This window comes from Hyla sarda, chromosome 3 (genome assembly GCF_029499605.1).
Source record: "Hyla sarda isolate aHylSar1 chromosome 3, aHylSar1.hap1, whole genome shotgun sequence".
In the NCBI taxonomy this organism is placed as follows: domain Eukaryota; kingdom Metazoa; phylum Chordata; class Amphibia; order Anura; family Hylidae; genus Hyla; species Hyla sarda.
In genome coordinates, this window is record NC_079191.1 from 121,667,565 (window position 1) to 121,694,608 (window position 27,044).

The 27,044-nt window shown below is 42.7% G+C and overlaps 2 protein-coding genes across 4 annotated transcripts in view; both read right to left on the reverse strand.

The window, feature by feature from the left end:
- Nucleotides 1–5,899: 5,899 nt before the first annotated feature.
- Nucleotides 5,900–27,044, reverse strand: part of SIAH2 (siah E3 ubiquitin protein ligase 2) — a 53,551-nt gene continuing 32,406 nt past the window's right edge. For all 3 annotated transcript variants that reach the window (XM_056564941.1, XM_056564942.1, XM_056564943.1), the window contains one exon: nt 5,900–9,754. In XM_056564941.1, coding sequence (XP_056420916.1) covers nt 9,197–9,754 — 558 coding nt within the window. In that variant the 3' untranslated portion in view covers nt 5,900–9,196. The remainder of the gene's footprint in view (nt 9,755–27,044) is intronic.
- The window catches only part of MINDY4B (MINDY family member 4B), a 167,970-nt gene continuing 150,574 nt past the window's right edge, over nt 9,649–27,044 (reverse strand). The window contains exon 16 of the transcript XR_008891106.1: nt 9,649–9,754. The gene's annotated coding sequence lies outside the window, so the exon portion shown is untranslated. The remainder of the gene's footprint in view (nt 9,755–27,044) is intronic.

Below are 27,044 nucleotides of genomic sequence, written 5' to 3' on the forward strand. Positions count from 1 at the left end.
AGATAGTTAGACAAGAGCCTCTCCAACTCTTTTTATATAGATTTGTAAATTACTTTACTTATTTAAATATGTTAACCCCCTCCAGTACTTATAAACTGCCATATACTACAAAGGAAGTTCTTTTCTTTTTGAATTTCCTTTCTGTCTGACCACAGTGCTCTCTGCTGACACCTCCTCCCATTTCAGGAACTGTCCAGAGCAGGATAGGTTTGCTTTGGGGATTTGCTCCTGCTCTGGACAGTTCAAGACACAGACAGAGGTGTCAACAGAGAGCACTGTGGTCAGACAGAAAATAAATTCAAAAAGAAAAGAACTTTCTCTGTAGTATACAGCAGCTCATAAGTACTGGAAGGATTAAGATTTTTAAATAGAAGTAATTTACAAATCTGTATAACTTTCTGGCACCAGCTGATTTGAAAAATATAATTTTTCCACCATAGTACCCCTTTGAGTGTCTGAAAACCCTTTAAAGTGGGATTTAATTAAAGCTTGTATAAAAGTTGAACATTATTGCGTAAGCCCTACTTAAAGGGGTACTAGCGTGCTGACAACTTATCCCCTATCTAAAGGATAGGAGATAAGTTGCCTGATCTCGCCCAGCACCCCCGCTCTCATCAGGCCCCAGAGTGAACATCGCTCCGGGTCTGATGAATGCCGATCACGGGGCCGGAGTATCGTGACGTCACACTCCGCCCTTCAATGTAAGTCTATGGCAGGGGGCGAGACAGTTGTCGCGCCCCCTGCCATAGACTTGCATTGAGGGGCGGAGCGTGACGTCACACGGGGGCGGAGCTGTGACATCACGATCACCGGCCCTGTCATCAGACCTGGAGCGGATGTTTGCTCCTGGGCCTGATCAGAGCGGGGGTGCTGCGTGTGAGATCGCGGGGGTCCCCAGTGGCGGGACCCCACGCGATCATGCAACTTATCCCCTATCCTTTAGATAGGGGATTAGTTGTCAGCACGGTAGTATCCCTTTAACAGAAAAGTTTGTGACTTTTTACCTTTTGTGCCACACTCCCATCACTTTTGGCTTACCAAATGGGGGCATGATCTTGCACAGCCTAGGGGTATCTACCATAATTTTCCCTAGGTATCGGCCTAAATTATGCCTCATACTTGATGTAGATTTTAACTACTGGAGCATGGACAATAACAGATGGACCAAATTTAGGAGGACTGCACCTCTTAATGGATTCGGCATACAGTATTCTAAAGCAGCATTAGGAAATATTATGTCTGCTGTAAGGGATTTCTATAGTGATGATCTATCATTAGGATAGGACATCAATATTAGAATAACGGAGGTCTGTTTCCCGACACCTCCACCGATCAGCTGACTGAAGGGACTGTGGCCTCCATAATACTTACCAGGCACAGCTCTGTACACTGGGCAGTAGTTGTAATTTCTGATGCAGTTTGTCTTATGAGCTGCAATACCAGGCATTTCCCAGGGAGACTGACCAAACAGGATGACCAAGGGCTGGGGAAATAAAACTTTGGGGAAGGGCAACTACAAGCCACGTTCTTAGTTTCAACTTTTGCCCCGACTGTAGCACCCTATTTATTAGTGCTATTCATTACATCTATGGCTGGATTTACGCTAATACTTTCAGATTTATAGCTTGTATCGGTTACATTATTTAGAAACCAAAATAGATTCATTTTAATGAATATAATTTGTGAATAAATGACAAATATGGCAGGAAAAAATAGTAAACATGTCACGTTTATTAACGGAGCAAATATTTATATCATTACCATATGACTGCAAACAATGCATGGACAAATATAGAACACATAATAATGGGCACTTTCCAGAAAATAATGTATAAAAAAACAATAAAATGCTTTCTGTTGTGTTCTTTTCTCAGATTCTTGCAGAAATGAATGGAAATGATTGTATTATCTGTAGGTATATGTTCCAGCTTTTAGCACAGTAGTGCTAGATGTAGGTTCAATGTACAAATACACCTAAAATATCACTACTTAATTTGTGCCTATAGGTTCTTGCTGTATATAAGAATTGTGATATCATATATTGGGAATAGAGATGAGCGAACTTACAGTAAATTTGATTCGTCACGAACTTCTCGGCTTGGCAGTTGATGACTTATCCTGCATAAATTATTTCAGCTTTCCGGTGCTCTCGTGGGCTGGAAAAGGTGGATACAGTCCTAGGAGACTCTTTCCTAGGACTGTATCCACCTTTTCCAGCCCACCGGAGCATCTGAAGGCTGAACTAATTTATGCGGGATAAGTCATCAACTGCCGAGCCGAGAAGTTTGTGACGAATTGAATTTACTGTAAGTTCGCTCATCTCTAATTGGGAACATGAAGGGAACTCATAACACAACATCCATTAGATATAGGGGCACATTGTACAGAGGTTACAAAAAAAAAAAAAAAGTCACTCAAGGCCTTTATTGACTTGATGCCCATAAGGTTAATTCACACTAAGGAAAGTCAGAGTTTTAGTCTGTGGATCCCCAATGGACCCCTCAATGCACGTCTATGGGAGGGGGCGTGGCGATAGACGTGCATTGAGAGGGTGTGATGTGACATCACAAGGGGCATCGCTGTGATGTTATGACCCCCGCACCCAGCGTTTGGGAACAAAATGTTCCGAACACTGGGGCAGTGGAGTACCCCTTCAAGCACTGTCCCACTGCCATACAGGACTTTGTAGAAATCCAATTCCTCCTTGGAGCGTCCGCAACGAAAAAGAGCAGCAGAATCCTACAGGTAAATTCTGCTTCGCAGCCCGAATGCTGAAAACATCAAAGTCAGCTGTCTTCCACAGTTTGCATACTGCCCCACTGACATTTATGGGATTTGCTTATATGGTGTAGCCCCACAAGCTACACAGGAGTAACACAAACAACATAAGTTGTGGGGCAATGCTGCTTATGCGACTCCCATTAAAATTGTGCAACATGGCTGGCTCAGATATTAATGGTTTCCTGGCCATCTCAAAAAAATGCCAGACAGGACAAGCTATGTTTTAGCAACGCAGGAATAACCCTTTAAACTATGTATATGCAGACGTCATAAGTTGTTGATTATACCAGGTCTCACTGCTGAGACACAGGAGGATTGTTGAGATTAGAGACCTCGCGGCTCGGCGGTTGCCGACTTATCCTGCATGAATTAGTTCAGCTTTCAGGTGCTCCGGTGGTCTGGAGACTCTCTCTCCTGTATCCACCTTTTCCAGCACACCGGAGCGCCTGAAAGCTGAACTAATTCATGCAGGCTAAAGTCAGCAACCGCCGAGCCGAGAAGTTTGTGACGAATCGAATCACTGTAAGTTCGCTCATCTCTAGTTGAGATATAAACCAAAAGAAGCATACAGCATTGTGCTCCACTTCCCGGTAGGCTGATCCGACAATCCTTGTGCATAGCTTTCTATGCAGAGAGAAGATGGGATTGGCTGGCCTTCAAGGGAGTTAAGCACAATCCCACTTGCTTCCTTGACTTCTACCTCATGATCATCTTGTGTCTCAGGAATGAGACCTAGTATGATCAACAACCTTTAACATTCTGAGTAGAGATGAGCGAACTTACAGTAAATTTGATTAGTCACGGACTTCTCGGCTCGGCAGTTGATAACTTATCCTGCATAAATTAGTTCAGCCTTCAGGTGCTCCGATGGGCTGGAAAAGGTGGGTACAGTCCTAGGAAAGAGTCTCCTAGGATTGTATCCACCTTTTCCAGCCCATCGGAGCACCTGAAAGCTGAACTCATTAATGCAGGATAAGTATCAACTGCCGAGCCGAGAAGTTCGTGACGAATCAAATTTACTGTAAGTTCGCTCATCTCTAATTCTGAGCGACATGTAAAAAAAATGGTCTTTAATGACAGAAACTCTTAAGACAGGGATGTGATGGCATTAAACCAAACTTACAACTTCACCTCGGACTCCTTCATTAATGTCTAATGTATAAATAATTAATAACTTTTACTGTAGTAAATGGTAACATCAGGTTATTAAATAGTCAGGCAACTTCGATATAATACACATTAATACTACTAGTAAAAGAGGTTGGTAAAATCAGATGTGACAACATACATATATATAAGAAGGATTCCAAATGTGCTGGTTTTATGTATAATATAATACATCCCTGTAGCGGTCTTCTCCCCAATGTATCTCAGCACTTTGCGGTTTAGCCTCTGAACTGCGATACGGCTGTTGCCAGGCAACAGTGCACACACTTTCCCACAATCCCCCTTGCTTACATTCACAGTGGAGACCAAATGGCATTATCTTATATTTCACATTATGCATCGGTTTAGACCTATTTTTCTTAATAGGACAACTAGAGATGAGCGAACTTACAGTAAATTCGATTAGTCACGAACTTCTCGGCTCGGCAGTTGATGACTTTTCCTGCATAAATTAGTTTAGCTTTCAGGTGCTCCGGTGGGCTGGAAAAGGTGGATACAGTCCTAGGAGACTCTTTCCCAGGAATGAATCCACCTTTTCCAGCCCACCGGAGCACCTGAAGGCTGAACTAATTTATGCAGGAAAAGTCATCAACTGCCGAGCCGAGAAGTTCGTGACGAATCAAATTTACTGTAAGTTCGCTCATCTCTAAAGACAACCCCTTTAACATTTGTATTTTGAAGCCGAGGCTGAAGTTGTAACACTTCTACTGAATGACTCCACAACCCTGTTTTTAAAACAAATACAGAAAGTAACTTAAAAATAAATAAAATAACTTATGTTAAGACTTAAGTTATGTAACTACTCAAGTTAGGCTGCACTCACATGGCCGCCTAGACCCGTCACGTTCTTCTCCAGTCAAAAATAAAAACGGATAACGAATGTAAACTGATGTTATGATGAGCATGCTCAGAAGTAAAATCGGATCAAAAAAATGGATTGAAAAAACGGATGCAAACGGATGACATTAAAGGCTCATCAGTTTTCCATAGACTTCTATGTTAAATTTATTGTATCCGTTTTTTGACAGAAGAAAAAAATACTGCATGCGCCGTTTTTATCTGCCAAAAAAAACGGAAAGAAGTGCAGACAGGTACAAACGGATGGAAACGGATTGTAAAAAATCCCACTAACATGAATGGGATTTATTTAAAACAGTTTCTAATCCGTTTACAGTCTGCAAGAACGGAACCGAAACGGGGATTAAAAAAACGGAGACAGACGGCCGTGTGAACGCACCCTTAGGAATTATAAATTGCTGTACTTTGAAGTGATTAGACTATTCTTATGAATAGTTGGTTGTATGCTACAGTCCACTGGCTGCATTTACAGACATAACCTTTGCTACTGGTTGTTTTACTCATGATCCTGGCACCTGACAGGGTTAAAGAAAACACATTTTATATTTATATATTAGGGAATGGAGGTCTCTTCACTTAGCCGACTGTCCATGGTTACAGAAGCTTTTCTCGGGGGTATTTGGTGACTGTGGACACTGCTTTAATCTAAGGCAGTGGTCCCCAAACTGTGGCCCTCCAGATGTTGCAAAACTACAACTCCCAGCATGCCTGGACAGCCAACGGCTGTCCAGGCATGCTGGGAATTGTAGTTTTGCAACATCTGGAGGGCCACAGTTTGGGGACCACTGATCTAAGGCCTCATATCCACTTGTGTGCAATTAGTCAGTGTTTATAATTTGCCTTATTGCATATATTCTAGATAGAGATGAGCAAACTTACAGTAAATTCAATTCGTCATGAACTTCTCGGCTCGGCAGTTGATGGCTTTTCCTGCATAAATGAGTTCAGCTTTCAGGTGCTCCGGTGGGCTGGAAAAGGTGAATACAGTCCTAGGAGACTCTTTCCTAGGACTGTATCCACCTTTTCCAGCCCACGGGAGCACCTGAAGGCTGAACTAATTTATGCAGGAAAAGTCATCAACTGCCGAGCCAAGAAGTTCGTGACGAATCGAATTTACTGTAAGTTCGCTCATCTCTAATTCTAGATTCTGAATGCAAAATACGAATCAAATATGCTGGTGTGAATGAGGCTGAAGAATGGGACAACCCATTTAAAGGGCAAATGTCACATGAAATTGGCATAAAGAACTGTCCACACTGATTAAAGGGGTAATCCACATCAACTAGTGCCAGAAAGTAAAAAACAGACTTGTAAATTACTTTTATTAAAAAAAATCTTTATCCTTTCAGTACTTATCAGCTGCTGTATGATCCACAGGAAGTTCTTTTCTTTCTGAATTTCCTTTCTGCCTGACCACAGTGCTCTCTGCTGAGACTTTTTTTTTCCATTTTAGGAACTGTCCAGAGTAGAAGCAAACCCATAGAAAACATATCCTGCTCTGGATAGTTCCTGAGATGGATAGAGGTGTCAGCAGAGAGCACTGTGGTAAAGCAGAAAGGAAATTCAAAAAGATCCTGTGGATCATACAGCAGCTGATAAGTACTGGAAGTACCTTTGGCTGCTTATTGCGTGCTTGTTCCTTTATGCATAATAAATACTTTGTTCAGCAATCATTAACAGTCGGAGTGGCATCGCCAGGGGTTTGTAATGCGCCGGGGCTCCATTGCCGCTGGGTGACTGACACAGGTCTGCCACGCATGCGCCATCACTCAGTGTCACGGCACCCTATCAGTGCAGTGTTTCCCAACCAGCTGTTGCAAAACTACAACTCCCAGCATGCTCAAAGTTGTATTTTTGCAACAGCTGGAGGCACCCTGGTTGGAAACCACTGCACTAGTGTCTGCCGCAGAGAAGTCCCGACACTAGAGGTAGGCAGTGGGAGCCATAATACTGAGTGACAGCACTTACACAATCACACAGCGGCAAATGAGTGAGGTGTGGCGGGCGCGGGGCATTGCAAACCCTTGGACACGCCTCTGCAAAGGTTCACGACTGCTGAATAATGTTTGTTTTATGGAGACCAAGCCACAGCATAAACAGCCAAAAGGTATGGCGGCATTATACATGGAAACAGCTTTTAATCAGTGTGGACAGTTCTATATGCCAATTTAGCGTGACAGTTGCGCTTAAGTGTACACACGTTATTTGGGATTGTGTGGTTATTAAGAGGTTTTGGAAAAATATCTTTATAAACTTAGAAGAAAAAGGGTGTTATAGGGGATCAGTCTACTATAACTTTTCAACAAATGATCTTAGGGGCAGATTGGGGTACAAAGGATTGTGAACTGAAAGCCATTTTTATAATGGTGAAAATATGCATTTTGAGAGTCTGGCTGGCAGAAATAGAACCAGACCAAGTGTACAGTTATAATAAAAATTCTTACATCCACTTAAAAGAAAACTAAATGATCTAATCAGAATATCGATGTATTCATCCAAAGTATGCTTCATTTTATTAGACAGATACTTGCTGATACAACTAAACAAGTCTGAAAGCAAACTCGGCTGATGTGCCTTAATGAAACAGAAAAATGTGTGCTTTAAATGGCTACTTCCATCTCGCAATTTCAGTTTCCTAGCCACCGGAGGTAAGAAAGTAATATTACACAGCTCAGAAAAATAAAGGGAACTCTAAGATAACACATCCTAGATCAGAATGAATGAACTAATTGTATGAAATACTTTTGGCTTTACATAGTTGAATGTGCTGACAACAAAATCACACAAATATTATCAATGGAAACCAAATTTATCAACCCATGGAGGTCTGGATATGGAGTCACACTCAAAATCAAAGTGGAAAACCACATTACAGGCTGATCCAACTTTGATGTAATGTCCTTAAAACAAGTCAAAATGAGGCTCAGTAGTGTGTGTGGCCCCCACGTGCCCGTATGACCTCTCTACAATGTCTGGGCATGCTCCGGATGAGGTGGGGGATGGTATCCTGAGAGATGTTCTCACAGACCTGGACTAAAGCACCAACTCCTGGACAGTCTGTGGTGCAACGTGGCATTGGTGGATGGAGAGAGACATGATGTCCCAGATGTGCTCAATTGGATTCAGGTCTGGGGGATGGGAGGGCCAGTCCATAGCATCAATGCCTTCCTCTTCCAGGAACTGCTGACACACTCCAGCCACATGAGGTCTAGCATTGTCTTGAATTAGGAGGAACCCAGGGCCAACCGCACCAGCATGTGGTCTCACAAGGGGTCTGAGGATCTCATCTCGGTACCTAATGGCAGTCAGGCTACCTCTGGCAAGCACATGGAGGGCTGTGCAGCTGACAGACACAGCAAAACTTCTTGCCACAGCTCGCATTGATGTGCCATCCTAGATGAGCTGCACTACCTGAGCCACTTGTGTGGGTTGTAGACTCCGTCTCATGCTACCACTAGAGTGAAAGCACCGCCAGCAGTCAAAGTGACCAAATCATCAGCCAGGAAGCATAGGAACTGAGAAGTGGTCTGTAGTCACCACCTGCAGAACCACTCCTTTATTGGGGGGTACCTTGCTAATTGCCTATAATTTCCACCTGTTGTCTGTTCCATTTGCACAACAGCATGTGAAATTGATTGTCAATCAGTGTTGCTTCCTGAGTGGACAGTGTGATTTCACAGAAGTGTCATTGACTTGGAGTTACATTGTGTTTAAGTGTTCCCTTTATTTTTCGAGCAATGTAATTCTCATCCAAAGCAGGCAATTTGTTTAACTCCCATTGACTTAACTCTGGAAGCTACGCTGTTTACATATCTCCCAAAGCTACACAAAATACGATTTGGCTGCCCAACCACCTCCAGTGACTGCAAACAGGACGGATGGGGCCAGGAAAGCAAAATTACCAGCAGGGAATTCCTCTTTAATACACAGACAAAGAATAGCAAAATACAAATCTGACGCCGGCACATACAGTTTGGTCTATACATCGCTCAAAAAACATTACACAGCAATGCTCTGCTGAACGTGTTTGTTTTGCACATACAAAACTTGACCATTTTATGACAGACAACCATGCAACGTTGCTTAGGTTTCTCCTGCTGTAGTTCCAAAACTTCCAAATTTTTTTTTGACAATCAAAAAGAACAGTCATCATTTTCAATGGGAAAAAAAAAAAGGAAAAAAAAAAAAAAAAAAGTATTATTTAGCTCTTTAAGGAACGATTCACAGCCTTAGTCATAATATGCAACTACATATATAGTCTCTATAAAACGTTGGCAATGATTATTGGAAAAAGTGAGTTCACTTTAATAAAATATAAAATGCAGACAGCACTATTCCAAAGGAGCCACATAAATATGTACCTTCTTTACAAAGAACACAAAAACAGAGATCACGGACAACAAGTAGATATGGTCACATTGATGCCCAGGTTCCCATTATCAGCAAAAAGATGTGCAATCGCTGTGTCAAAAACTAAACAATCACTGTTCATGATGGCTGCCGCAACTCCATCATGTATGGATCGCGGCGTGGCTTCCCATGTTAGACGCCTTCGGTTTCCATTCAGTTCAAGTCTGTAGGCAAAGTTCTCCGCTTGTTTTCGTGTGCCTATTAAGAGAACGATGGCAAAGAACTGCTGGTGTCCCTCGTACTTCTCTTGTTTTTCCAGCACCAACATAAAATGGTGGCTAAAACAGAACTGCATCATGACCCAGTCAACAGCTCCGGGCAAGTTAATGTCGGTAGCAAGGAAGACTATGTCTTCTCCTTGAAGGGTGGTAATGCTTTTGTGAGCATGTGTGAGGTGGGGCATAACCGCTTCCAGGGAACCTTGCCATTTGCAAGAAGCTCCAGGGCAGGGGCATGAGTAGGGGCGATATTCACAGACATCCTCATGTTCAGGTTTTTCTGTGTGGTGGAGAGACAGAGAGCATCCCGTAGAGGCATACTAGAAAACAAAAAAGAGCAAATATTAAGTTTTACTGCATCAGAGATAAAAAGAAGTACAATCATACATCAATAAAGCACTAGTGGGCTCGTACAAAGATAATGTTACTCAATGAAGTGAAAGTATAAATACTGAACCAGGTGCAGTGGTACCATTTATACTACATGCAAACATTTGCTGAGATTGCTAAAAAGGGTTATGTATAAAAAAATCTGTAACAACATTTATTATATATTTAAAGACCTCTAAGGCTGCATTCACACTTCGTTTTTACATTACGAGTGCCGTATCCGGCTGGGGGAGGGGCAAACCGGGCTCTCCTCTACCCCAGCCGGACCAGCACTGAACTCCATTTACTTTAATGAGCCGACCGGAGTCAAACAGTGACTCCGGTCAGCTCATTTTTTACCCGTATCTGGTTTTGTGACCGAACCTAAAACCGTAGTATACCATGGTTTTAGGTCAGTTCAGGAAAGTGCATACGGGTCAAAAGTGAGCCGAACGGAGTCACTGTTCGACTCCGGTCGGCTCATTAAAGTAAATGGAGTTCAGCGCTGGTCCGGCTGGGGTAGAGGAGAGCCCGGTTTGCCCCTCCCCCAGCCGGATACGGCACTCGTAATGTAAAAACAAATTGTGAATGCAGCCTAACTCTGCTTCAGCACGCCACTGCTACTCTTGACTACGCCTCAGTGATATTGTTGCCAAAGCCTACATTCTGACAACGCCTGAAGGCAAGCAACAGCACTGGACCAAGGCAATAGCTTGATGGCAGAACAAACCAGATGCCCCAGAAGACTCCAAACCATCAAGTGTTCCTTCATCCTTACAAGTGCTATGGCTTCAGGAGGGTTTGGCCAGAGAGATTTAGGACTTATTAAACAAACTTGTCTTATTTTTGACAGGGCTGTGCTATAATGTACCAAAACCAAACCTTTATAGGATACGATCACAATATGACCATAAAAAATTGTGACTGGTAAATAATGTGTACTCCATTTCTATATATTTTAAAGTAACCATGCACGTCTAAGCCAAATGTTCACTAGGATCAATGGCGGTCCCTTCACTCTCCAGTCAGGCTAAACCAATAACACTACTCCATGAAAACATTATAAAGGCCTGTGGATACTTAAAGGGGTATTGCGGGATCTAACATTTTATTCCTGCCGCGCCCCCCCCCCCCCCCCGCGATCTCGCTGCAGCACCCAGAAACCTAAGGTTTCCGGGACTGCAGACGTGACGCAACATCACGCTCCCTACATTCATGTCTATGGGAGGGGGCGCAATGCCCCTTACACCCCCTCCCATATACATGAATGGAGGTGGCGTGGTGTGACGTCACGAGGGGGGTACTGCAGCGAGATTGCGGCGGGTCCCCCACGATCAGACATCTTATGCCCTATCCTTTGGGTAGGCGATAAATGTTAGATCCTGGAATACCCCTAGTACTCCAGGGTTCAGAAGAAAATCTTGAAAGAATCCTGTAGGCACTTAACACACAGAGCAGCAACAGTAACAATCCTCCTACTTTCTTAATACCGTATGTATTGCCACGTGTGGCTTCCTATGAGTTTACTCCCAAAGGAGCAAGAGTGAGTGAGTCTTCAGCAGCAACCTCAGCCCAAGAGGATGGCAGACTACAGTTCCCAATGTGCATTACTGCCATGTACCTAATGTGATATTTCCTTCCCAGCTATTTAGGGCCTCATTTATTTCAAATAAAAAAAAAACACAACAGACCAACAAAAAAACAACCTGCTCCTGGTACCCAAACAACCAGCCAGAGCTCCGCTTTCATTTTACCAGAGCAGTTTAATCTGTGGGGACGAAGGGCGTATCCATATGCCCATGGGAATTTCGGTCCCCGCCGCGCGCCGGGCGGGGACCAGACCGGGGTGACTGCTGATATCTATCAGCAGGCACCCCGTGCAAATGCCGGGGGGGGGGGGTCATTAGACCCCCCCACGTCGGCGATCGGCACAAATCGCAAGTGAATTCACACATGCGATTTGCGCTGATTCCGGGTCTATGGTGACCCAGAATATAAGGGGGGATCACGGTTGTCCAAGACACCCACGATCCCCCTGAAGGCATAGGAGTGAGGTGGCAAGGGTGCCACCCCTCCTATTGGTGGTCTAGACACGACCACCAATAGCAGATCGGGGGTGGAAGGGCTTTACTTTCGTTTTCCCCGTCCTGCCCACCCACAATAGACGGGGCAGAACGGGGAAAACGAAGAGGACCGGGCGCCGACGTCCACTTATCCGTCCGGAGGCTGCGGAGCGACGGTGAACGGCGGGCAGCGACGGAGATCTGCGGGCGGCGGGCGGCAGAAGAGGACGGCTCCCTGGATGCGACGGAAGCCGGTGAGTTGCCTAGCAACATTTAGAGGGCTACAGTCTGAGACCACTATAGTGGTCTCTAGACTGTAGCCCTCCAGATGTTGCAAAACTATAACTACCAGCATGCCCAAACAGCTGTTTGCTGTGTGGGCATGCTGGAATTTGTAGTTTTGCAACAGCTGGAGGTCTACAGTTTAGAGACCACTGCACAGTGATCTCTATACTGCCCTCTAGATCTTGCAAAACTACAACTCCTAGCATGCCCACACAGCTGTTTGCGGTCTGGGCATGCTGGGAGTTGTAGTTTTGCAACATCTGGAGGTCCACAGTTTGGAAATCACTGTTCAGTGGTCTCTAAATTGTAGCACTCCAGATGTTGCAAAACTGCATATCGCAGCATGCCCAAACAGCAAACAGCTGTCTCGGCATGCTGGGAGTTGTAGTTGCATACCTCCAGCTGTTGCATAACTACATCTCCCAGCATGCCCTTCTGTGATCAGTACATTCTGGGAGTTGTAGTTTTGCAACAGCTGGAGGCACACTGGTTGGAAAATACTGAGTTAGGTAACAGAACCTAACTGAAGGTTTTCCAACCAGTGTGCCTCCAGCTGTTGCAAAACTACAACTCCCAGCATGTACTGACAGACCGTGCATGCTGGGAGTTGTAGTTTTGAAACAGCTGGGAGGTTTGCCCCCCATGTGAACATACAGGGTACATTCACATAGGCGGGTTTACAGTAAGTTTCCTGCTTCAAGTATGAGCTGCGGCAAATTCCTAGCGGTAAACTCACTGTAACCCGCCAGTGTGAATGTACCCTAAAAACACTACACTACACTAAAACATTATAAAGAGTAAAACACAACATATACACCCCCTTACACTGTCCCCCCCAGTAAAAATGAAAAACGTATTGTACAGCAGTGTTTCCAAAACGGAGCCTCCAGCTGTTGCAAAACAACAACTTCACACATTTCTGGACAGTCACTGACTGTCCAGGCATGCTGGGAGTTTAGCAACAGCTGGAGGCACCCTGTTTGGGAATCACTGGCGTAGAATACCCCTATGTCCACCCCTATGCAATCCCTAATTTAGTCCTCAAATGCGCATGGCGCTCTCTCACTTCGGAGCCCTGTCGTATTTCAAGGAAACAGTTTAGGGCCACATATGGGGTAATTCCGTACTCGGGAGAAATTGCATTACAAATTTTGGGGGGCTTTTTCTCCTTTTACCCCTTATGAAAAGGAAAAGTTGGGGTCTACACCAGCCTGTGTAAAAAAAATTTTTTTACACTAACAACACGCCCTTTACTTTTTATTTTCACAAGAGGTAAAAGGAAAAAAAGACCCCAAAAATTTGTAACGCAATTTCTCCTGAGTACGGAAATACCCCATATGTGGACGTAAAATGCTCTACGGACGCACAACAAGGCTCAGGAGTGAGAGCGCACTATGTACATTTGAGGCCTAAATTGGTGATTTGCACAGGGGTGGGCGATTTTACAGCGGTTCTGACATAAACCCAAAAAAATAAATACCCACATGTGACCCCATTTTGGAAACTACACCCCTCACGTAATGTAATAAGGGGTACAGTGAGCATTTATGCCCCACAGGTGTCTGACAGATTTTTGGAACAGTGGTCAGTGAAAATGAAAAAATGTAATTCTTCATTTGCACAGCCCACTGTTCCAAAGATCTGTCAAACGCCAGTGGACTGTAAATACTTACTGCACCCCTTATTAAATTCCGTGAGGGGTGAAGTTTCCAAAATGGGGTCACATGTGGGGGGGTCCACTGTTCTGGCACCACGGGGGGCTTTGTAAATGCACATGGCCCCCGACTTCCATTCCAAACAAATTATCTCTCTAAAAGCTCAATGGTGCTCCTTCTCTTCTGAGCATTGTAGTTCGTTCGCAGTGCATTTGACGTCCAAACATGGGGTATTTCCATACTCAGAAGAAATGGGGTTACAAATTTTGGGGGGCATTTTCTCCTATTACCCCTTGTAAAAAAGTAAAATTTGGGGAAAAAACAGCATTTTAGTGAAAAATATTTTTTTTTTCATTTACACATCCGACTTTAACAAAAAGTTGTCAAACACCTGTGGGGTGTTAAGGCTCACCATACCACATGATACGTTCCTTGAGGGGTGTAGTTTACATAATAGTGTGCGATGTGGGGGGGGGGGTTGCTGTCCTGGCACCATAGGGGATTCCTAAATGGGACATGCCCCCCAAAAACCATTTCAGAAAAACTCACACTCCAAAATCCCATTGTCGCTCCTTCGCTTCTGAGCCCTCTACTGCGCCCACCGAACACTTGACATACACATGAGGTATTTCCTTACTCGAGAGAAATTTGGTTACAAATTTTGAGAGGATTTTTTTCCTTTTACCCCTTGTAAAAAATAAAAAAAACTGGGTCTACAAGAACATGCGAGTGTAAAAAATGAAGATTTTGAATTTTCTCCTTCACTTTGCTGCTATTCCTGTGAAACACTTAAAGGGTCAACACACTTACTGAATGTCATTTTGAATACTTTGAGGGGTGCAATTTTTATAATGGGGTCATTTGTGGGGCATTTCTAACCAGAAGACCCTTCAACTCCACTTCAAACCTGAATTGGTCCATGAAAAATTCTGATTTTGAAAATTTTGCGAAAAATTTGAAAATTGCTGCTGAGCTTTGAAGCCCTCTGGTGTCTTCCAAAAGTAAAAACATGTCAACTTTATGATGCAAATATAAAGTAGACATATTGTATATGTGAATCAATATATAATTTATTTGGAATGTCTATTTTCCTTACAAGGAGAGAGCTTCAAAGTTAGAAAAAAATCAAAATTTTCAAATTTTTCATCAAATTTTTTAATTTTTCACCAAGAAATGATGCAAGTATCAACAAAAATTTACCACTAACAAAGTAGAATATGTCACGAAAAAAAACAATCTCAGAATCAAATTTATAAGTAAAAGCATCCCAGAGTTATTAATGCTTAACCCCTTAAGGACCAATGACGTACCGGTACGTCATTGGTCCTGCTCTTCTGATATAACGCGGGGTTACACAGTAACCCCGCGTCATATCATGACGGGCCCGGCGTCATAGTGAAGCCGGGACCCGCCTCTAATAGCGCGCAGCGCCGATCGCGGCGCCGCGCGCTATTAACCCTTTAGCCGCGCGCTCAAAGCTGAGCCGCGCGGCTAAAAGTGAAAGTGAAAGTTCCCGGCTAGCTCAGTCGGGCTGTTCGGGATAGCCGCGGCTAATCGCGGCATCCCGAACAGCTGACAGGACAGCGGGAGGGCCCCTTCCTGCCTCCTCGCTGTCCGATCGCCGAATGACTGCTCAGTGCCTGAGATCCAGGCATGAGCAGTCATCCGGCAGAATCGTTGATCACTGGTTTCTTATGAGAAACCAGTGATCAACATAGAAGATCAGTGTGTGCAGTGTTATAGGTCCCTATGGGACCTATAACACTGCAAAAAAAAAGTGGAAAAAAAAAGTGAATAAAGGTCATTTAACTCCTCCCCTATTAAAAGTTTGAATCACCCCCCTTTTCCAATAAAAAAAAAAACACAGTGTAAATAAAAATAAAAATAAACATATGTGGTATCAGCGCGTGCGGAAATGTCCGAATTATAAAAATATATCATTAATTAAACCGCTCGGTCAATGGCGTGCGCGCAAAAAAATTCCAAAGTCCAAAATAGTGCATTTTTGGTCACTTTTTATATCATTTAAAAATGAATAAAAAGTGATCAATAAGTCCTATCAATGCAAAAATGGTACCGTTAAAAACTTCAGATCACGGCGCAAAAAATGAGCCCTCATACCGCCCCATACACAGAAAAATAAAAAAGTTATAGGGGTCAGAAGATGACAATTTTAAACGTATTAATTTTCCTGCATGTAGTTGTGATTTTTTCCAGAAGTCCGACAAAATCAAACCTATATAAGTAGGGTATCATTTTAATCGTATGGACCTACAGAATACATATCAGGTGTCATTTTTACCGAAAAATGTACTACGTAGAAACGGAAGCCCCCAAAAGTTACAAAACAGCGTTTTTTTTTCAATTTTGTCGCACAATGATTTTTTTTCCCGCTTCACCATAGATTTTTGGGCAAAATGACTGACGTCATTACAAAGTAGAATTGGTGTCGCAAAAAATAAGCCATCATATGGATTTTTAGGTGTAAATTTGAAAGAGTTATGATTTTTTAAAGGCAAGGAGCAAAAAACGAAAATGCAAAAACGGAAAAACCTCCGGTCCTTAAGGGGTTAAAGTGACAGTGGTCAGATTTGCAAAAAATGCTCCCGTCCTTAGGGTCATAATGGGCTCCGTCCCGAAGGGGTTAAGAAATGAAAGCAGCGTTCTGATAGGTTGCTATGGGCAACAAGGACAGTTTTATTTATTTATTTCTTTTAAGGCCCGTGATGAACAGGTTCTCGTACAGTTCACATTGTGCTCCCTCACTATTAACCCGCTTACATTAATTCCTAATTCCCATTTGCAGCGGTTTACCCCTATTACTCCTAGGTCTGCAACTAAGCATGTGCGAACATAGTTTAACCACATCTAGTATCTCTAGGCGACCAGCTACGAACATCACATTTTTGGCCAGTAAGCAGTGAAGGACAAGATTTAATTACTTTACATTGAGGATTGTACCATATACCTTCAAAGGGAGTCACAAGACTACCCCTTTAAATGGTACCTTTCATTAAAAAAAAAAAAAAAAAACTTTTGATATATTATAGATTAATGTATGCAGAATAACTTTCCAATAGCATGTTATTAAAAAATATGCTTCTTTCTATTAAATTTTCCACTCCCTACCGGTCCTGGCCGCAAGCTTTTTTTTTTATTATAGATTTCAGACTTATTCCGGAGTCCTAAATCTCAGACTGCAGCCGGGACACAGACAAGCTCAGCACTGATCCCTGCCAGGGTGATTGGTGCTGTCTGAGACTGGCACCGGCAGGAGGGAGGTGCAACTGATGCCACCTCCAGATCGCACTGACTGGTCGGTCCAATCGATCAATTAGGCCTCCTGCCGGGAGTCTATTTATGTTCCAGCTCTGCCCGGCCGATCCAGAGTCCAGACAACGGGCATAGCACACATCACCTGCGGGCATCCTTCGAATCAGTGGCGGCAGGCATCAGTGCAAGGCACAGTATGAGTTGAGAGGAACCAGGGTTCCTCCAGCTTTTGCAAAACTACAACTCCCAGCATGCACGGTCTGTCAGTGCATGCTGAAAGGTGAAGTTTTGCAACAGCTGGAGGTTTGGAGAAAAAAACAAAAACACAATTTCCACCACAGCTCAAACTCCCAGTGGGAAACCAGCCCATGCGAATGTACCCTAAAATGCACTACACTACACTTACAAAAAAATAAAAGGAGTAGAAAATTACAAATACACACCCTTACACTGCTAACCCCCCTCCAATAAAAATTAAATATGACCCGTAGGGCAGTGTGCACCAAACAGCAGGCCTCCAGCTGTTGCAAAAATACAACTCCCAGCATGGCAGGACAGTCTTTGATTTCCAGTCACGCTAGGAGTTGTAGTTTTGCAACAGCTGGAGCTTCACCTGACAACACGATCTCAGGTAGGGGATCTTCGTTAGTTGTTAATATTTCATCTAAGTGCCTATCAGCCACAGAGATGGATGTATTGGAGAAAGGCCTATCGTTTAGCCCAGTAGGGACTTTTAACTCTTTTGAGTTGGAAATGGACCTTGAAAGGTTTTTCAGAAATATCCGTTTGAAGACCTTTTTCTCCGATAGGACACTTCTGGGAACTGAGGGTGACACCCCAGGTGGACAATTGGACATTTTACAGTTGGAACGGTTTAATCTTAGAACTAAAAGTTGGTTTAATCCCCCTAGAAACCAACATCCAGTTGAGACTAATGTTCTAATGGTTAAACAAGAGGTGGAACAGATGTTGAGAGATGTCAGACAAGGTAGCCAGGGGTTTTTCATAACCTTACCACCAGTGAGAAGAAAGCTATGCAAGATCTTAAGCAAGATAAAAATATTACAATCAAACCCGCCGATAAGGGGGGCTCACTGGTGGTAATGGACACCACTATGTATAAAAATGAAATTGAACGGCAATTGTCTGACCATGTAACTTATGAGAAGTTGGGTAATAATCCATTGTTTAGGATTCAGAGAAGGATTGGAGTTTTCTTGACAGAAGCACTAAATGATTGCATTATTGACAAGAAGATGTACAGTTATTTGTCTAAGGAATCTCCAATCACTCCTGTATTTTACACGGTACCCAAAATCCATAAGGATTTGAACAACCCTCCTGGGAGGCCCATAGTGGCCTCAGTAGATTCGGTTTTATCCCCTTTAAGTATTTTATTGGAGAAAGCAATGACTCCCCTTACGAAAACAACAAGGGCATTTCTTTTGGATACTTCGGATTTTTTGCAGGTACTGTCCAGGGTCACCAAAATTACAGAGGAAACATGGTTGGTAACTATTGATGTGTCAAGTTTGTACACTTCAATAGTGCATGAAAGGGGCATTGAATCTGCATGTTGGTTATTGAATTCGAGTGACTACACTTCTGCACAGAAAGAGTTATTTCTAGGCCTGTTACGTATAGTACTAGAGGAAAATTATTTCATGTATGAAGATACCTTTTACATGCAGAGACAAGGATCGGTAATGGGGGCGAACGTGGCCCCCCCCCCATACGCAAATGCCTATATGGCTTACTTCGAAGAGGTTTACGTTTATCCTCATGTTCTTTTTCATCAGCACATTAAAACCTGGAAAAGGTTTATAGATTATATTTTTTGCGTATGGGAGGGGCCACATTCACACCTTTTACAATTTTTGGAACATCTTAACAGTATTAGACCTGAATTAAAATTCACAATGGCTAGTGACCAAGTCCAAGTGAGATTCTTGGACACTATGGTATTAAAATATGGCAGAGGGGGTTTAAAAACTGATCTGTTCCGTAAGGAGACAGACCGTAATAGTTTATTACATTATACCAGTTCCCACCCCCCATCTATCAAGAAATCCATACCTAGGGCACAGAGGGAAAGGATCCAACGGATTGTTACGGATCCCGAAGTGAGACAACAGAGACTAGGGGAATTAGAAGAAAAATTCCGTCAGAGAGGGTATCCAGAACGGATCCTTGATCAAGCGAAAATACCCCCTAGTGGCAATAGGGAGAGGAATGTACAGGTTAGGATCCCTTTTGTCAGACAGTTTCATCCGGTAGTCCATAAAGTGGATACCATTGTGAAGAAACATTGGCAGGTGTTGAAAAGTTCCTACCCCAAGATTCAGGAATTTGTGAATCCCCCACTTATTTGTAACAAAAGAGCCCCGAATCTCAGGGACAAATTGGTTCGAGCTGATGTGGGGTCACAAAAGACTGAATTAAAACAGATGGTCCTGAGAACTCAACGTAAGGGTACACATCCGTGCCTACACTGTGCACAGTGTAGTAATGTCATTAAGAGTGATAACTTATTACATCCACACTCTGGAGAGGTTATTAAACTCAAATATTTCAGTACCTGTGACTCAAAGAACGTGATCTACACTATTAAATGTCCGTGCGGTCTCCTATACGTCGGGGAGACCACCCAGCGTGTAGGAGACCGCATTAATAGACATAAATCTTCCATTAGATGTAGGAATTTGTTGTATCCCATTCCGTCCCATTTTGAGAAAATGGGCCATAATGTGTCGCAGCTACGGTACCAGGTACAAAATCCTAGGAGGGGAGGCGATATTAAATCTTTGTTGAGGAAAAAGGAGGCGTACTGGATCCACCGCTTGTCCACTTTAGAACCTAGAGGTCTAAATAGGGATTAGGAGGTGTCTTCCTTCTTGTAAAAAGGTTTTTTATTGGAAAAATTTATCTTGCTATGTTTTTAATTATAACATTTCTCTCATTATATCTTAGATCCGTCAGTGAGGGGATGTACCAGATCAGATGCATGCAGGCCAGATGAGACCAGTAGATATGTTTATATATATATTTTGATTACCATGAATTTATTATGTCTCATGATTTTGTGATAATAGGCGACATGTATTGTTTGTAAATAATTTGGTAACCATGCCAACACCCAATGACCGACAGTGGGAGGGGCTTCCTTGTGTATATATATATGCTGTGATGTCTTGAGCATGTATGTCAGTCTGATAAAGGCTTTTGCTGAAATGCGACATATATTGCGTTCGCACCGTGTTTCAATAAACACATTTCACTTGGCAGAAGACTAAAGTGAGTGCCGGGATTTTCTTTTCTACTATCACCTGGGAAACACTGCCATAGGGTATTTTTGGTGGAGGAGGCATATGCCATTCTTGCCTCCAACAGAGTCCGCCAATGAGGGAGAAGAGGAAAACTCCACTTTCTTCCTCTTCCCCCCCTCCTCATCATACAGTGATGAGCCCACCTAGAAGACTGCACCGCAGGACAATGCCAGTAGAGACCCCCATACTAGCGACCCTGATTTTCCGGTCCCACCCATAAAGGTGACCTCACCTGAACCCCAGTCCAGATGGATATGAGCCACAGATTCCTGGGTATGTTGGCCGCCCAGGAATCCAAATTAACCACCCAGTCCTCACTGAAATGGACTTTCCTTTTTTTTTTTTCCTTCAGTGTGGACTTGATTTTGATGGCGGTTCAAACACACTTATCCGCCCAACAGTTTGTGGCCCAGCACCCCAATGCTTTTTGGCTAGGCCCAATAGATGGACTCCCATTAAAGCATCCAAGATGAGGACATATTGGGGGCACATCCTGCATGTGAGTGTAGTCAAAAAAACAAAGATTGGGCAATATGTGAGTGGGGATGTTCTGTACAACACCGCACTTTACCGTATGGCCATTAAAAGGATTCACCTCTCATTATGTCCAATTATTTGTGGCCCGCCCTTGCGCCGGTCACAGAAATGTTCACGACCTATTGAGCAGGTGTATATTTCTGCGACTACGTGTTGCAAGTCTGCCCTAAAGTCACACGTGAGGACATGCTGCTGGCACACCCCCTCCAGGCAAGACCCTCTCAATCCCCGCACCTGTCTGCCACCCCTGTGCAAACCCATAATTTGGACCTCAAATGTGCATAGCGCTCTCTCCCTCCTGAAACCTGTTGTATTTCAAGGCAACAGTTTACGGTCACATATGGGTTATTTCTGTACTTGGGAGAAACTGTGTTACACATTTTGAGGGGCTTTTGGTCCTTCCACCCCTTATGAAAATCAAACATTGGGGGCTACACCAACATGTTAGTGTAAAAAAAATAATCTTTTTTTTCTACACCAACATGCTGGTGTTACCCCATTTTCACTAGAGGTATGGAAATACCCCATGTGTGGACGTAAAGCGCTCTGCGGGTGCAAAACATGGCTCAGGAGTGAGAGCGCCATGTACATTGAAGGCCTAAATTGGTGATTTGCACTGGAATGGCTGATAGTTGCAGAGGTTCCGGCATAAACGCAAAAAAAATAATAATAATAATAATAGACCCCACAAGTGTCTGACAGATTTTTTGGAGCAGTGGTCTGTGGAAAGAAAAATTTTTTTTTTTTCATATTTACAGCCCACTGTCCCAAAATCTGTCAAACGCTTGTGGGGTGTAAATGCTCAGTGCACTCCTTATTGGATTCCTTGTGGGGTGTACTTTCCAAAATGTGGTCACATGAGGTGGGTTTACACTGTTCTGGCACCATGGGTGCTTTATAAATGCAGCATGACCCCCAATATCCCTTCCGGACAAAAACCAAACGGCGCCATTCACTTCATAGCCCTACCGTGCACCCACAGAGCATTTTACGTGCACACATGGGAGAAATTGGGTAACAAATTTTGGGGGACTATTTCTCTGTATATCCTTTTTATAAATTGAAAAATTTGGGGTTACACCAGCATTTTTGTGTAAAAAGATCAAATTTGTCAAGCCCCTGAGGGGTGTAAATGCTCACTGTACCCTTATTACATTCCTTGAGGGGTGTAGCTTTCAAAATTGAGTGACGTGGGGGGGGGGGGGCTTCTGCTGTTCTGGCAAATCCTCTCTCCAAAAACAAAATGGCGCTCCTTCCCTTCTGAGCCCGCACAGAATTTTATGTTCGCATATGGGGTATTTCAATATTCGGGTGAAAAATTGGGTTTCACATTTTGAGGGGGCTTTTTCTCCTTTTACCTCTTGTAAAAATGAAAAGTTTGGGGCTACAACATGTTACTGTAAAACATCTTGATTTTGACTTTTCACCTCCACTTTGCTGCTATTTCTGTAAAACACCTAAAGGGTTAACAAAATTTCTAAAACGTTCATTTTGAAAACTTTGAGGGGTGCAGGTTTTACAATGGTGTCATTTATGAGGGTTTTCTAACACGAAGGCCACTCAAATCCACTTCAAACTGAGCTGGTCACTGAACAATTCTCATTTTGAAAATTTTCGGGGGAAAATTGCTGCTAAACTTTGAAGCCCTCTAATATCTATATTAAAAAAACATGGCTATTTTATGATGCCAAGATAAAGTAGACATATTGTATACAGTCATGGCCGTAAATGTTGGCACCCCTGAAATTTTTCAAGAAAATGAAGTATTTCTCACAGAAGAGGATTGCAGTAACACATGTTTTGCTATACACATGTTTATTCCCTTTGTGTTTATTGGAACTAAACCAAAAAAGGGAGGGAAAAAAAAGGACATAATGTCACACCAAACTCCAAAAATGGATAGGAGCGCTGAGACAAGGTAGAAGTTAAACTGGTTTATTTCCCATAATGCTACGCGTTTCACGGTTACCCGCTTCCTCAGGCATATATATGATATACGTGCCTGAGGAGGCGGGTAACCGTGAAACGAATTGCATGATGGGAAATAAACCATTTTAACTTCTACCTTGTCTCAGCGCTCCTATCCATCCCGCCTTGCTGTCTGGAGATTGTTTGCTTTTATCGTGTTTTTACCCCAGCAGGAAGAAGCTGCAGAGATACCTTGATAAAATATCTTGTTCCATTGTTGTACTTGGCTGTAGTACAACTCCATGCGGTAAGCGCAGTTTACATTTAGCGTTACCGATCACACTTTGGTGTTACACTACGGAGCGCATCCGTTTGCGCTTTTTTATTTCAAACTCCAAAAATGGGCTGGACAAAATTATCGGTACCCTTAACTTAACATTTGGTTGCACAACCTTTGGAAAAAATAACTGAAATCAGTCGCTTCCTATAACCATTAATAAGCTTCTTACACCTCTCAGCCGGAATGTTGGACTACTCTTCCTTTGCAAACTGCTCCAGGTCTCTCTTATTGGAAGGCGCCTTTTCCAAACAGCAATTTTAAGATCTCTCCACAGGTGTTCAATGGGATTTAGATCTGGACTCATTGCTGGCCACTTCAGAACTCTCCAGTGCTTTGTTACCATCCATTTCTGGGTGCTTTTTGATGTATATTTGGGGTCATTGTCCTTCTGGAAGACCCAAGATCTCTGATGCAAACCCAGCTTTCTGACACTGGGTTGTACAGTGCGACCCTAATCCTCAGATTTCATGATGCCTTGCACACATTCAAGGCACCCAATGCCAGAGACAGCAAAACAACCCCAAAACATCATTGAACCTCCACCATATTTCACTGTAGGTACTGTGTTCTTTTCTTTGTAGGCCTCATTCCATTTTCGGTAAACAGTAGAATTATGAGCTTTACCAAGAAGCTCTATCTTGGTCTCATCTGTCTACAAGAATTTTTCCCAGAAGGGTTTTGGCTTACTCAAGTTCATTTTGGCAAAATGAAGTCTTGCTTTTTTATGTCTCTGTGTCAGCAGTTTTTCCTCCTTTTTTGGTTTAGTTCCAATACAAACAAAGGGAATAAACAAATGCATAGCAAAACATGTGATACGGCAATCCTTTTCGGTGAGAAATACTTCATATTCTTGAAAAATTTCAGGGGTGCCAACATTTATGGCCATTACTATATGTGAATCAATATGTCATTTAGCAGAGCATTTCAAGTTTAGATAAAATGGAAAGGTTTAAATTTTTTCATTACATTTTGGAATTATCAACAAGTATCAACAAAATTGTACCACTATCTTAACCCCTTAAGGGAATACTCCGCTGTTACACATCTTATCCCCTATCCATAATAAAATGTCTGATCACATGGGGCCCGCTGCTGGGGACCCCCGCGATCCCCCCCCCCCCTGCAGCAGCCCGGTACCTCAGCAGCCCGGAGCTAAGTTTTCTCTGAGGCTGATGATGTGCGGTGCAGGGGGGATGACAAGCCCCCCGCGTTCAGACATCTAATCCCCTATCCTTTGGATAGGGGATACGATGTCTAGGAGCGGAGTACAACTTTAGGAACAATGGGAGTAAATGTATGTCCTGATGCGGTGGTACTTAAAGCACCAGGACGTACATTTACGTCCTGTACATGATGCGAGCACCGGATCGGTGTTCGCATCATGCATGGCGGCCGAAGGTCCTCTCACCTGCTCTTGCAGTCATCGAACAGACCAAAGTAAAAGATAGCTGATAATAGTGATCAGTGCTCTGCATAGCACTGAACAGCATTAGCAATCAAATGATTGCTATAAATAGTCCCATATTTGGACATACAAATTTTATTTAAAAAAATAAATAAAAAATACCCCTCCCCAATAAAAATTTAAGTTGCCCCTTTTCCCCATTTTACCCCCAAAATGCAAAAAAGAAAAACAAACAAACAAACAAAAAAAAAAACACAACTCCATTAATATATTTGGTATCGCTGTGTGCGGAAATGCCCGAACTATCAAAACATAATGTTAATCATCCCGTATGGTGAACAGCGTAAACGTAAAAAAAAAAAAAAAAAAAAAAATCCTAAATTGCTGCTTTTTGGTCACATCATATTACCCCAAAAATTTATAAAAAGCAAATTAAAAGTCATATATACACAGAAGTGGTACTAAAAAACAGTTCACGGACGAGAAAAAAAAAAAGGGGGGGGCCTTCATACATTCCCATATACGCTAAAATTTGAAAGTTATAGGTTGTTAAAATAGTGCAATTTTAAACACTTATTTTGTATTAAAAAAGGTTTGAGATTTTTTAAAAGCAGTACAATAATAGAAAAGTATGTAATCATGGTTATAATTTTAATCGTATTAACCCACAGAATAAACAAAACATGTCATTTTTACGGTGACATGTACAGTGTGAAAACGAAACCCTCCAAAATTTGCAATATTGAAATTTTTATTTCCTCACACAAATAATATTTTTTGGGGTTCTCTGTACATTTTATGGTAAAATGAGTAATGTCATTACAAAGTTTGTTGCGCAAAAAACAGCCACCAATTGTCAGTATTGAGTCAGCCTCCCACTTAAAAAGATGAGAGGCCTGTCATTTTCATCATAGGTATACCTCAACTATGAGAGACATAATGAGAAAATAAGTATTTGGTCAATAACAAAAGTTCATCTGAATACTTTGTTATAAACCCTTTGTTGGCAATGACAGAGGTCATACGTTTTCAGTAAGTCTTCACAAGGTTGTCACACACTGTTGCTGGTATTTTGGCCCATTCCTCCATGCAGATCTCCTCTAGAGCAGTGATGTTTTGGGGCTGTTGCTGGGCAACACAGACTTTCAACTCCCTCTAAAGGTTTTCTATGGGGTTTAGATCTGGAGACTGGCTAGGCCACTCCAGGACCTTGAAGTGCTTCTTAAGAAGCCACTCCTTTGTTGCCCGGGCGGTGTGTTTGGGATCATTGTCATGGTGAAAGACCCAGCCACGTTTCATCGCCAATGCCCTTGCTGATGAAAGCAAGTTTTCACGCAAAATCTCACAATACAAGCAGAGCCAGACTTAAAAGCCCCCGACAAGCACGACGGCGCACAGAGGGGTATATGGAGCCGGCTCATGACTCCTGCCCGCTGCTCTATACTCTGCAGCCCCCAGCTGTTTTCAGAAGCTGGCTATTAACCCTTTAGGTCACCGCTGTCCAATCTGACAGCGGCGTCTAAAGAGACATGTGAATGCTTCCTGGTGGGCTAGTGGAGTGGATCATGCCCCCCCCCCCCTTGCAGCAATAGTAGGGGGGGGGGGGGGGGGGATCCACTATAGAGGTAGCCAGAGGACTTACCTCTGCTTCCCTGGTGTCCGTGGCTCTGTCATTGATAGAGCTTGGCTGGACTAGGCTGTATCAATGGATCACAGAGCACACGGATCAATGGAGTTCAATAGAACTCTATTGAACTGCATAAAGGAATCCTAATGATTCCTCCTAAAAGTCTAAATAAAAGTCTGAATAAAGTCTAAATAAATAAAGTTTAAAAGACACACATTAACCCCTTCCATATTAAAAGTTCAAGTCACCCCCTTTTCCTATATAAAAACATGTAAACATAATAAAAATAAATATATTTGGTATCGCTGCATGCGCAATTGTACGAAATACTAAAATATAACATTATGTATCCCATTATGTATCCCATATGGAAAAAAAAAAGACCAAACCACACAATCGCAATTTTTAGAATATCCCAGAAAAAAGTTAAGTCATTAAAAAGTCAGATCAACACCAATATAAAAAACAGATTATGGCGCAAAAAGATTTGCCCTCATACCTCGTATGCGAAAAGAAATAAGCTACAGGGGTCAGAAAATGGCAATTAAAAAAAAATAAGAATAAAAATCGAGCTCAACAAATCTGGTACTGCTGTAAACAGCCTGGCCTGATGTACCAAAATAACATGTTAGATCAACCATAAAGGTAAATGGCGTAGAAAAGAAAACCACCAAAGTTGCAAAATTATCTTTTACTATTTCAATTTCACCAATATATTTTTTGTTTCGGGGCATATGTTATGGAACAATTAAAAGGTATCATTATAGTAGTTAGTTATAACTATTATAGGGCGAGGAGGAAAAAATGAGAGCGTGTAAAAGC